The sequence below is a fragment of the Nycticebus coucang genome, chromosome 4 (assembly GCF_027406575.1).
Source record: "Nycticebus coucang isolate mNycCou1 chromosome 4, mNycCou1.pri, whole genome shotgun sequence".
NCBI classification, from domain to species: domain Eukaryota; kingdom Metazoa; phylum Chordata; class Mammalia; order Primates; family Lorisidae; genus Nycticebus; species Nycticebus coucang.
Window position 1 is genome coordinate 111,969,205 of NC_069783.1, and position 13,166 is coordinate 111,982,370.

At 43.4% G+C, this 13,166-nt stretch overlaps 1 protein-coding gene across 1 annotated transcript in view; it reads right to left on the reverse strand.

Moving 5' to 3' along the window:
- The window catches only part of DNAH10 (dynein axonemal heavy chain 10), a 194,262-nt gene that overhangs the window by 152,667 nt on the left and 28,429 nt on the right, over window positions 1-13,166 (reverse strand). Inside the window, exons 7-12 of the mRNA XM_053589697.1 lie at window positions 11,249-11,406; window positions 10,338-10,568; window positions 7,540-7,730; window positions 6,485-6,683; window positions 3,727-3,921; window positions 1,020-1,190 (exon numbers count right to left, since the gene is read on the reverse strand). Of these exons, the coding sequence (XP_053445672.1) occupies window positions 1,020-1,190; window positions 3,727-3,921; window positions 6,485-6,683; window positions 7,540-7,730; window positions 10,338-10,568; window positions 11,249-11,406 (1,145 nt within the window). The remainder of the gene's footprint in view (window positions 1-1,019; window positions 1,191-3,726; window positions 3,922-6,484; window positions 6,684-7,539; window positions 7,731-10,337; window positions 10,569-11,248; window positions 11,407-13,166) is intronic.

A 13,166-nucleotide genomic window follows, 5' to 3' on the forward strand; every position in this document is an offset into this window, starting at 1 on the left:
GGAATTAAGGTTGTCAATCGGCTAATCTTGAAATAGAGAAATTATCTTGGATTCTCTGGGCAGGTCCAATGTAATCACAAAGGTCCTTAAAACAGAGTTTGGGGGCAAAGGAGGTCAGACTAATTTGATGTAAAACTGGTCACTGTGACTTTGAAGATGGAAGGACAGTGTCGTGAACCTCTATTATCTGGGAAAAACAAAAAATGGATTCTCCACGAGGGATCCAGCCCTGTTGTCACCTTGGACATGTGTCACAAACTTCTAACCTCCAGTACTATAGGATGATAAATCTGTGTGGTTTTAAGTTACTAAGTTTGTGGCAATTTGTTACAGCAATAGGAAATTAATACAGCAGGAGACCACTTTGGGCTTGTATTTTACACTACCTTATGTTGATCTAATTATTTCACATAGTCTCATTTTATATTGTGAATAAGATAATCGGCATTTTTTGTTTCTCCCACTACATTCTGATTTCTCTGAAGGCAGAATCTGTGTTTTGTCTCTCTGTTCCTAAAGCCATACAGGAATAGGTGAGCACAGAATACACTTTTCTGAATCAATTATAAATACATACATGATCCTTGGGACATAGTGAGTGATGGCTACTACCCTGTTTCCCCAAAAATAAGACATCCTCCGAAAATAAGACCTACTTAAAGGAAAGATAAGACGTCCCCTGAAAATAAGACACATCTTTGGGAGCACAACTTAAAATAAGACACTGTCTTATTTTCGGGGAAACAGGGTATTATAATACGTATATTATTATTACTAACTCACACAGGGCCTACTACAATACTAAGGAAACAATATTATACTTGATAAATTCTTATCATATTTCTCCACTAAATAAACAAATCTACTTTGTTTGGGTTACTTGTATTATGTGATATGCTTATTTGGTAAAAGTCTATAGTTTCTCTGAATTTAAATAGGAAAGACAGATAAAGGTTCAATTGCTCACATTTTGCCAAGTGTATTTTTATTGTTATGACAGCTACTGATTTTTCGATTACCTCTTTGCAATACTGTACAAGAATATCATTAAATTTCATCATCATTTGTCGATTAACAGCCTCCCGTGAACGAATATGCTTAAATTTTAAAAGCATGTCAAATGCTGCTTCGGCTGATCGAAGTGTCTTAAAAGATTCGTCAATAAAATTTTTTGCTTCTTTCTCAATAACCTGCAAAAAAAAAAAAGGCAAGAAAAGAGCATTCATGCCTCTATAATTATCTCATAAAAGCAAAGTGGCAAGAAATGAGAAAAAAGAAATCAGTGACTTGGGACAGATTTCCCACTTTAATGAAAGCTGGTATCCAATTAAAAATGGCAGATCTAGGCTCAGCGCCTGTGGCTCAAGCGGCTAAGGCGCCAGCCATATACACCTGAGCTGGCAGGTTCGAATCCAGCCTGGGCCCACGGAACACTGATGGCTGCAACCAAAAAATAGCCAGGCGTTATGGCAGGCGCCTGTAATCCAAGCTGCTTGGGAGGCGGAGGCAGGAGACTCTCTTGAGCCCAGGAGTTGGAGGTTGCTGTGAGCTGTGATGCCACAGCACTATACCCAGGGTGACAGCTTGAGGCTCTGTCTCAAAAAAAAAAAAATGGCAGATCAGCTGTATTGATTCTCTGATTTCTCTACCCAACCAGTTCAAAGTGATAGGGAAAAAGAATTTTCACAAGTATTAACTCTTTTAGACTATATATATATGCATGACAGGACATCACAGCAGAGAAGCTAGGAATTTAACTTTAAGGAAGGCAGAGAGTTATAACCTAATAATGGCAGCAGGGGGCACAGGTGAGTATCTGTTCCCCCCAAAGAAACCTCAAAGGTTGAGTATTTGGGGCACCAGGAATGGGGGGGTTGGTGTGAAAGTGAGGGACACCCAGCACAGCTGGGCCGCTATGCAGCCTCTATCCCTTCCATCCCAACCCTACTCTATAAAAGGGTGAGAGGTTAATTCTAGAAAAATTAAATCAGAATGACATCAGACTTCTAACAACACTGGAATCTAGAAATCAATGAAGAATGTCTTCCAATCGCTCAAGAAAAGTTATTTTTAGCTTTGAATTCTATACCCAACTCTTATTTCAGAATTCACATATGCAAGACACAAAAAACATATGTCGCATGAAACTCTGCTTAGGAAGCTGCTATAAAATGTGCTCCATTGCTCTACATATTTGCCAGAACAATGGCAAAAAAATAAAAAAAAAAAAGGAAAAAGAAAGAAAAGAAACGAACAAAAAAAAAACCATACTAAGATATCTTTTACAAAGAAAAGAAACATCTCCAGCAAAACAAAGAAAGAAAAAGGAAGGAAAGAGGAAGAGATGTGATCAGAAAATAGAAGATCCAACATAGAGGAGAGAAGACAGAAGTCCCAGGGTGACTGCTTGTGACAGGCCTGTGGATGACAGCAGCAGGACAGCCAGCTCTGGGAAGGGATCCTCTAGGAAAATAATGGAACGGATATTTCTGAGCATATGGAACCTATTCTGGAAAGGTATGTGGCAGAGATGTTACAGAAGTTGAAAAAAATTAACAATAGGTATATAAATGAAAAACAAAAACAATGATGGGTTGAACAGGAAAGCCTGCATGGTTATCATGGACTTCCTGGATCAGCAATAAACTCATTATTTGCACAGCCATAATGAGTAAACACTGACCAGTAATTTAACTAAAAGTAGTCAGGCGTGGTGGCTCACACCTATAATCCTAGCTGTCTGGGAGCCTGAGAAAGATGGATTTTTGAGACCAGCCTGAACAAGAGTAAGACCCTTATCTCTACTAACATAAAAAAATATAGAGAAAAACTTGTATAGTGGCTCACGCCTGTAGTCCTAGCTACTCAGGAGGCTGAAGCAAGAGGATGGCTTGACCTCAAGAGTTTGATGTTGCTATGAGCTATGATGCCTCAGCATTCTACCCAAGGCAACAGAGTGAGATTCCGTCTCAAAAAAAAATTAACCAACAGTTATGATAAAACTATGTTAGAGACAGAGAGGCAAATGGGATTAGGAATGGGACCGTCAAATTCTGAGAAGTTAACAGATGTCTACATTAATAAATTAGGAAATAATCACACTGGCATGTTCTTTAGGCAACTTGGAGGTAAACAACAAAAGAAACGACTAAAATTGAGCAAGAACGGGGATGTCAAGGATTTACACCTGGGGCTGCTTTTTCTTACTATGAGCCTCTCGATATTACCGGATTAAGTGACTTCGATGGAAAGTTCAATTAGAAAAGTAAATAACATTTAAAATAAAACAGAGGCTGAGAATAAATTGGATACAACTGAAATGAAAATATCTATATAACCATGTAGCACTATCTAGGATTATCCATAGAAAATGAGGTTCCCCACAGGGCACTTGGTGATTCTCTCACTATATCTGGTTTATTTTTACCTTGATTCATAGATAGGTGGATTTACATTACAAAACACGGTAAGAAATGCTACCTTAATTTAAACTCTTCCTCCTGCGGAACAGAAGTGAAGAGGAGGATTGAGGATGAAGAAGACTGAGGAATGTTCACTTTTACCTCATCACTTTTGTATTGTTTCTTCTTTTTACAAATAAATATGCATTGCTTTTTGTGATTAAAAAGAATAATAACTCAATCACCACTCAATAACCCAACAAACTTAGCATAGGGAAAATAGAGTATCCACTCCCAAGACTGAACCCATGGATACGCTACTTACCAGAACTTCAATCTTGAACTCATCCATCACATATTTCCAGTAATTGGAGGACTTGATGCTGAAGGGGTCAAAGTTCAGGTTTTCCATGGGGGTGACCAGGCTATCCACCCTGCACAGGACATCGTCAATGCGCTTGGGATCTCCTGTCACTGCTTTTAGTTCTGGACCAAATATGTTGTAAAATTCCTCTATAACCTGTCCAATCAAACATTAACAGGGAGGTTACAGTTTGGTTTTCTCATGTGAACGTTCTAACTACAAATGCATAGCAGATATAGATTAACCTGAGGGGAAGCATCGGGTCACACAAGCAACCTCCCCACTGACTACGCCCTTTGGTACTATGCCCACTGCAAATAGGATAAGACCCAGATGCCCTAACACAACGCAGCCTGCACGATACACAAGGTCTGTCCCCCCGCCTATTCTCCCTAGCCACCCTGCAGCCTCCCTAGCCCTCCTTCAGGCCCACATTCCTTTCTGCCTCAGGGCCTTTGCACTTGCAGTTCTAAGTGCCTGGCTAGCACCTACTCATGATTAATTACCTCTTTGTTGTGTCCAACCCCTCTAGACCAGGTCAGTCCTCCATGCACACTCTGGAGTAACCTCAGTGTGCTCTCTATAGCACTACCTCAGCTGTCGTGTACAATTATGACATCCACCATCTTTCTCTTCCACTACACAGTGAGCTCCATGTAGCCATGGCCTTGGCATGTTTGCTCAGAAGGGCCCTGGGTTAAGTTTAAGGCTCTGCTATCACCAACTTGAAATTCTTAATCATTTTAACTCTGAAATTGCGTTTTAGAAATGGAGTGTGCAGGTGGCGCCTGTGGCTCAGTGAGTAGTGTGCCGGCCCCATATACCAAGGGTGGCAGGTTCAAGCCCAGCCCTGGCCAAACCACAACAAAAAAATAGCCAGGCGTTGTGGCAGGCACCTGTAGTCCCAGCTACTCGGGAGGCTGAGGCAAGAGAAGGTTGCTGTGAGCTGTGACGCTACAGCACCCTACAGAGGGTGACAAATTGAGACTCTGTCTCTTAAAAAAAGAAAAAAGAAACAGAAATGGAGTGTGATGCGACAGGGGTGTATGTGAGTGGGGAGGGGAAGTGACAGGAATCTGCCTGTCTGCCATTCCATAGGGCATGGTGCTGCCTCCAGCAGAGACTTCTAGTGGAGCCATGAGCTGAGCAAGCCCCAAGTGCAAATAGGCCAGTGTTTTGCAGCTATGACAAGTATGTAGGGGCCCTGACAGCTCACATGGGCTACATTTCCCATTTGCACCAGAGCTGGCTTCAAACACAGAAAGGAAACAAAGGAATGTTCAAAAACACACAAGGCCAGATCCTGTCTTACTCAGGTTTCTTCCTGTATTAGCCAACCACCTACACCGAAAATGACAACTGACAAGGAACACAGCAAAGATAAGGCAACCCAGAGCTCCTGGTCCTTCCATTCCAACCTCACTCACCAGGAAGCTGAAGGTAGAGGGTGTTGGGAGACTGTGCAAGATCCAGAAGTTAAAGAAATAGAGCTGAATTCGTTTCTAATGTTCTGGTAACAGACACAGTCACTATGGTGATTCCATATGTAAGTTAAATGCCTCATATCCACATTTTAAACTAACTTTGTACCATAAAAAGATGAGCAGTTATCATCTGACACCATAAACAATTTGTAATAATCATTTAAAAGTTTACTTTGTCTTCAATTTCTTTCTTAACTCTGTCACTGTCATGGCAAACCAAAAAAAGCCATGATAGGGAGAGAGACATCAGGAAAACAAGCTTTATATTTTAGCACTCATTCATTCATTCAGGCAAGAGTCTTGCCCTGTTGCCTGGACTGAAGTGCAATGGTACAATCACAGCTCACAGCAACCTCAAATTCCTGGGTTCAATCAATCCTCCGGCCTCAGCGGCCCAAGTAACTGAGACTACAGACATCTGCCACAACGCCCAGGTAGTCTTCCTATTTTAGGTAGAGACGGGGTTTCACTCTTGCTCAGGCTGGTCTCAAACTCTGAGCTCAAGGGATCCTCCTTCCTTGGCCCCCAGAGTGTTAGGATTATAGGCCTCAGTTACCACCCCCAGCCTATATTTTAGCCCTTTTTAAAGCATTTTTTTCCTGCTTTTCAACAGGGCCCTTGCCTTTCTGTTTTGCACTGGGCTCTGTAATTATATAGTTAGTCCTAGGTTTTGCTCACCATTGTTTCTCAGCAGCAAAACAAGTGCCTGGCACATGGCGCGTTCTCAGTAAGCAGTACTTAGAATAAACGGAAAGGCGGATGTTCACATGACAATGCACCTAATTCATCCATTCAGTCACTTTGTTCAGATATATGTGAAGTCCCTGGCAGGCAGGAGGAGCAATGGGCAAGGATGTCCTGGCTTAAGGACAGAGTGAACAGAGGTCTCAAATTGGCCTTTGAGGGATGCCAACATTTAATGGGAAGATAGGAGGAACTTTGCAAAAGACATGAAGAAGGAGCAGCCAAAGAGGCCCAAGGAACCAAAAAGCAGCAGGGCAGAAGGGATGTCACTGAAGACAAGAAAAAGCTGCAAAGGTCTGATGTGCGCTGAGGTTACTGGCACATTCTAGCACATTCTGTGTATTCTTACTTTCAAGAGTTTCACCCTGCCAGGCCCTTCCTGACTCCCAGCTTCTGCCTGGAAAGCCAAATTGTTTTCTACTGGGCAAATCCCAGCTGTCCTTGGCATGAGTCACCCTCATGTGTCACAGAAGTGACAGCCCCGGCCCTACCTGCAGAATGTCATACAGGTCCTGGCAGATGGAGGCCATGTAATCAGTCCTCTCAAACAGCCGCTTCCGATCAAACTCCCATCGAGCTTCTCTCCCTGAAGCCTCAATCTTGGCCCGGATGTCAAAGTAGGCCTTTTTCCACATCTTGAGGGTGTTCTTGGCCTCTAGGGTTTTGTGTTGTGCACTTGCTCGGTTTTCTCTGTGAAGCCAAAGGTTGGTGTGACGGGAGGGAAGGCAGAGCTGCAGAGTCTCTGAGGGATTCACACCCAGGAGCCTCCCTGGTTTCGCGGCCACTGTTCTGCTGCCCGGTGCCAGGGCAGGAAGCCAGCGCAGCCTCTGCTGCAGACACCCACTCAGAGCAAAAGGCTGTGCTTGTCCTGGTGCCTTTTCCCTTTGCACGTGAAAGAGGGCAGGTGGCCTTGAATCCTATACCAGAAGTCAACAGTGGTCGCCACAATGCCTGGATTTCGGTACCCGTTTCACCTATATACTTTTTTTAAAGGAAGTAAAAAAGTTCTCCATCTCCCTCCACATCGTCCATCATCCCTCTATATTTTCAAAGGCTGTTCCATCTGAGGGGGGCTGAGGTCCGGAACTGAGGATACTCTGGCCCTCTGCCTCAGTCTTTCCAAGTATAAATGGGGAAGAAAGTCCAACTTAAAACAAAAGAAATTTATTCACACACACACACATCTCTGTATAATGGAATATTATCCAGCCTTGAAGCAGCATAAGGCACTGATAGATCTATGACATCAATGAGCCTTGAAAACAATGATGCTGAGTGAATCAGCCACATGTTATAGGATTCCATTCATATTCAGAAGACTCCATATCGTGTGGGCCCACAGTGTACCCTGTGGGGAGGCCGGGAGTGACTGCTAGAAGGTAAAAGGCTTCTTAGGGGGGAGGAAGCAAATGTTCTGTGGTGATGAATATGTGAATATAACAAAAACCACTGAACTGTGCCTTTTAAATGGGTGAATTGTATGGTGCATAAATTACAGCTCCAGAAAGGTTTTTAAGATCTAAAAACAAACACTGTCACTTCTTACTTGAACAAAGTCCGCAGGTTGACCACTCTGCAGACTCTCTCAGCGATCTCCCAGGCAATGCGCTCCATGAGCGGAATCATCCTCTCGTCCTTATTGTAGTGTCGGGAGATGATCCACACCATCCGCAGGGCGCTCATCATGGAGGGGATGGTGTCCAAAACGACTTGAAAGCCAGATCCATGTGTTATGTTCTGACCAAGAGACACGTGTGAAAGAGAGAAAGCAACGCACGGGACCTCAGCCTTGTGCTTCAAATAGCTTTATAGAACTGTGTGCAAGAACATTCACTCTCCTTGATTCATAGAAGTGTGACCACTCTGTTACCCTGATGTCCTGATCACACAGCAAGGCCCTGGGGCCATGAGACACCATGTGGAGAGACAGAAGCCAGGGGGCACCCAGAACCAGACAGGCTGGCAAAGGTGCCACCTTGGAAAGGGATCCCTCAACCCAACCACCCAGTGGTTGTCTCAGGAACTCAGATGAACCAATTCCTGATCTACAAAATGCAGAGACAAACACCGTGGTTGTTGTTAAGAAAGTGAAAAAAGTCAGCTTGGCGCCCGTGGCACAGTGGTTATGGTGCCAGCCACCTACATTGAGGCTGGCGGGTTCGAACCCAGCCCAGGCCAGCGGAGCAGCAGTGACAACTGCAACACAAAAATAGCCGGCATTGTGGTGGGCGCCTGTAGTCCCAGCTACCTGGGAGGCTGAGGCCAGAGAATCGCTTAAGCCCAAGAGTTTGAGATTGCTGTGAGCTGTGACACCATAGCCCTCTACCTACCAAGGAGACAGAGTGAGACCCTGTCTCAAACAAAAAAAAAAAAAAGAAAGAAAGTGAAAAAACAACCATAGACTATGATGCTGCAAAATCATATATCTGATTTAAAAAATTTGTTTTCAGAATGTTCATAAACTAATAATAAGACAAATAAACAATGGGCAATGATTAAAATCAACATTTCAGGGCAGTGCCTGTGGCTCAAAGGGGTAGGGCGCTGGCCCCATATGCCGGAGGTGGAGGGTTCAAAACCAGCCTCGGCCAAAAACTGCAAAAAATAAATAAATAAAATCAACATTTCACCAAAAATATGAAATTGACAAAAAGCACATTAAAAGTATTGTTCCGGGCGGCACCTGTGGCTCAGTTGGTAAGGCACCGGCCCCATATACCAAGGGTAGCGGGTTCAAACCCGGCCCCGGCCAAACTGCAGCCAAAAATAGCCGGGCGTTGTGGCGGGCGCCTGTAGTCCCAGCTACTCGGGAGGCTGAGGCAAGAGAATCGCTTAAGCCCAGGAGTTGGAGGTTGCTGTGAGCTGTGTGAGGCCAAAGCACTCTACCGAGGGCCATAAAGTGAGACTCTGTCTCTACAAAAAAAACAAAAACAAAATAAAAGTATTGTTCCACCTCACTAGTTATTAGGGAAATGCAAATTAAACCATGATGAGAAGAGGGACATCACCTAACAAATGCAATTAGTATAACCTAAAAAATATTTTAAAAATTTAAAAAACCATGATGAGATACCACCTCATATCCTAAGAATGGCTATATTCAATATGAAATATAACAGATGTTGGTAAGAACGTGGGAAAACTAGAACCCTAATATACTGCTGATAAAAATGTCAAAGGATAGAGAAAGGAAGAGCAGAGAGAGGGAAGGAAGGAGAAGGGTGGGGTCTCGGTGTGTGACACACCTTTTGGGGGCAAGGCACAATTGTCAGAGGGACTATACCTAACAAATGCAATCAGTGTAACCTGGTTTCTTGTACCCTCAATGAATCCCCCAAAATTAAAAAAAAAAAAATGTCAAAAGAGGCAACCACTTTGGAAAACAGTCTAGAAGTTCCTCAAAAGGTTAAAAAGAGGTACACGTGACCCAGATATTCCACACCTGGGCACAAGGATAATTAAAAACATGGGTCTAGGCTGGGCACCCATAGCTCAGTGGTTAGGGCACCAGTCACATGCTCCGGGGCTGATGGGTTCAAAGCCGGCCTGGGCCTGCTAAACAACAACAACAAAATAGCCGGGCACTGTGGCGGGTACCTGTAGTACCACCTACTAGGGAGGCTGAGGCAAGAGAATCTCTTGAGCCCAAGAGTTTGAGGTTGCTGTGAGCCATGATGCCATGGCACTCTACCCAGGGCAAGAATGTGAGACTCTGTCTCAATTAAAAAAAAAAAAAATGGGTCCATACAAAACTTGTACACAAATGTTCATAACAGCATTATTTCTAACAACCCAGAGGTGGAAACAACTCAAATACCCATCAACTGATGGACAGAGAAACACAATGTAGTGATGTAGTGTGTCCATACGCTGGAATATTATTTAGCTGTCGAAGGAATGAAACAGTGACACCTGCCACTATGTGGGTGAACCTCACAAATGTTACACGGAGGGAAATGAGCCAGACACAGGATAGACACTGTATCATGCCACTTATATGATGTCCCTAGGGTCATCGAATTCATAAGAGAGAAAATGGAGGACAGTGTCACCAGCAAATTGGAGGAAGGGGTAAGGGGGCATTGGTCTTTAATAGGTACAGAGTTTCAGTTTGGGAAGATGAAGTGGTTTTGGATAATGATATTGTAATTTGGACATAGCACTGTGTATGTGTTTGAGGCCACTGAACTCTATGCTGGAAATGGTTAAAATGATAAATAATATGCCATTATCTGTTTTATCGCAATTTTTTAAATCTTGAATAAAAACGAGAGAGAGAAATTAAACCCGTGTGAAACCTCATCGCCAGAGCTGACCTTCTAAAGTGAGGCACCCACAGCGTACCTTGAAATGACGTTCCACGGTGGAAAGAAACCGCACGTTGTCCGAGGCCTCTGTGTGGAACTTGAATAATTCGGTCAGGACTGGCTGCAGGTTAGACACAAGCATAGAGTCTGCTTCCTTGATCACATCCAAGACTTTTCTAACTATGGGAAGCTTTGTTTGTTCATGAAGTGCACTTAAGGTTGCATTTCTTTCCCGCCAGAATTCAATTTCAGCCAGAGGGCCACGACCCTGAGAGGTGACATGAATACACAAAGAACTCTCATTATTAGTGTGAAGCAGACACCTGTGGTAGTTTCTTCCCAACTGCACCAATCCATACAGGATTTTCAGAGGTGGGTTACTGACCTAGGATGGTCCAATCAGAGTGAACCTCAAGGCTGCAACTGGGAACACTAGACAAAGCTCTGCCTTTCTTTCAACAACACAGTAAGTGGTCATGGGACTAGAAACTGCTACAAATTGTTACCATGAAAGAAATCAGCCTGAGGAGGAAGCCCCCTCACTTTACCGAGAAGAGTTTGGAACTAAGAGATTCACAGAGAAACACAGCGGAGTCCTGAGAAAACTATTCCTGAAGCCAGCCCTGCCCCTGAATGTTTCAGGTATGTGAACCAAGGACTTCTCTTTCTTATTTGATCCAGTTGAGTTGGGTTTCATGTTTCTGGCAACTCAAGCATCCTGACTGCTACACAGTGTTAGTTTTGTGGATCCAGGCAGTAATCTGGTAGCACACTAATATAAGAAAGCCCAAAAATGATATCTTGGGTATGTTTACTCTGGTGTTTTAAGGAAGTCACAAAACAGTAAGAAAAAGCCTGGACTATGTTGACTCTCAGCCTCGGGGCTCTTTCTCAGGGCAGTAAGCGCAGCCTCGTATCAGGGCTCTTGGAAAGCTCTGCACAAATTACCTGCGGTGTTTTCTTCAGCTGGTCCTCTACGGCTGCAGATATCTGATTCAGCCAGTTTATCACACATTGCTCCAAGATTTCAAGAGTTTCTGGGTCAGCTGCCAGATCAGACACTTCTCCTTCTAGACTGATAGTCGGCATTTCTAACTTGATCTCACCTAGTAGAATGGAAATGGTTAGTCAACCACTGGTTTAGGAAAAATGATTACAAACACCAATGTTCAGGTTACTTGGATGGCCCTTCTCTCTTTCTCCATACATCAGTCTAATAAGGTCTAATACAACCTTTGTCCTACTAATGTCTCTATCTCATTCTCTTTCATTAGAATGCAATTGAAACATTTTAGGCAACTGTTCCAGCTTTAAACTCCATGACCAGGATTTAATTATGTAAGATGTTCCTGAATTTACAACCTAGTGACTTCCATTTTTAAAAAACTGAACAAACAACCAGAGCTCAACAGAGATGTAAGATGACTTCCAGCATGAAACAGTCAAAGATAAATCAGGGGGTGAGGGGTGTTGGGGGAGGGGAAAGTAGATGACCTCAGAGGATATTGAGATGATGTGAAGAAAAGAGAAAATTTCTAAAAAGAAATCCTATCTGTCTCAGAGATTTGAGACAATACAGCATCCATCAAACAAGAACAGAATGCTATGAAAAAGGTACAGAGAATAAGAGGTATGAATGTCATTCAGAGATTGAAAAGGTAAAAGTGAGGGAACACTCTAGGAACACAGAATACAAAGACAACAACAAGATGGAACATATGAGAGAAGAGGGAAGAACTAAAATGTACAGACAACTATCCAATAGAAATTTTAACAAGAGGAAACAAAGTCAAACAGTGGAGGAAATTATCAAGAAAAATTTTCAATCTTCAGACTGAAAACACAGAGTACTTAACAAAATGAATTGAAGCCAGGCGTGGTGGTTCAGGCCTATAATCCTAGCACTTTGGGAGCCTGAGGCAGGTGGATTGCCTGAGCTCAGGAGTTTGAGACCAATCTGAACAAGAGTAAGACTCTGTCTCTACTAAAAACAAAAAAACTAGCCAGCATTGTGGTGGGAATCTAGTCTTCACTCAGGAGGCTGAAGCAAGAGGATCACTGAAGCCCCAGAGTTTGAGACTGCTATGAGCTATGAAGCCACAGCACTTCACCCAGAACAACAGAGTGACATGCTGTCCCCACCACAAAAAAAAAATAAAAAAATACAAAGGAACTGGGATCCAGGGAACACTGCATCTGGGATGACAGTTATGGAACACGCTAAGGGAGAAACTAGTCCATGTTGTACTAGGGAACTGGGACCCTGAGAAAAAGCACATCCATTAAAGGAGAGCCCCCCGCGAAGATGCTTTCGCAAAAACAAAGACGACCAGGTAAGACAATTCAAAAAAGAAAGGCGATTGGGAATGTAGATGGAGGAAGGGAAAAGCTGCTTAAGAGAAAAATTATCCACATATATACTACACTGCTCTACAGTGAACAACATCCCCCTGACTATAGTAATATAAGCACTATTTACTGTTTAATGAAAAAAAAAGGGAATATAACTACAATGAAAGGAGGGAGGTGGGCCAGCAGTGGGGAAGAAGGGACAAAATCCTCAGCATAGGGCTGGGTGCAGTATCTCACTCACACCTGTAATCCTAGCACTCTGGGAGGCCAAGCTGGGAGGATCCCTTTGAGCTCAGGAGTTCAAGACCAGCCTGCGCAATGGTGAGACCCCATCTCAACAACAACAGAAAAAAAAAAAAAAAAAAACAGAAAAAAGTTAGCCAGTCACGTGGCAGGTGCCTGTAGTAGAGCTACTCAGTAGGCTGAGGCACAAGGATGGCTTGAGCCCTGGAGTTTGAGGTAACCATGAGCTAAGCTGGCACCACTGTACTCTAGCCTGGGTGACAGAGAGAGA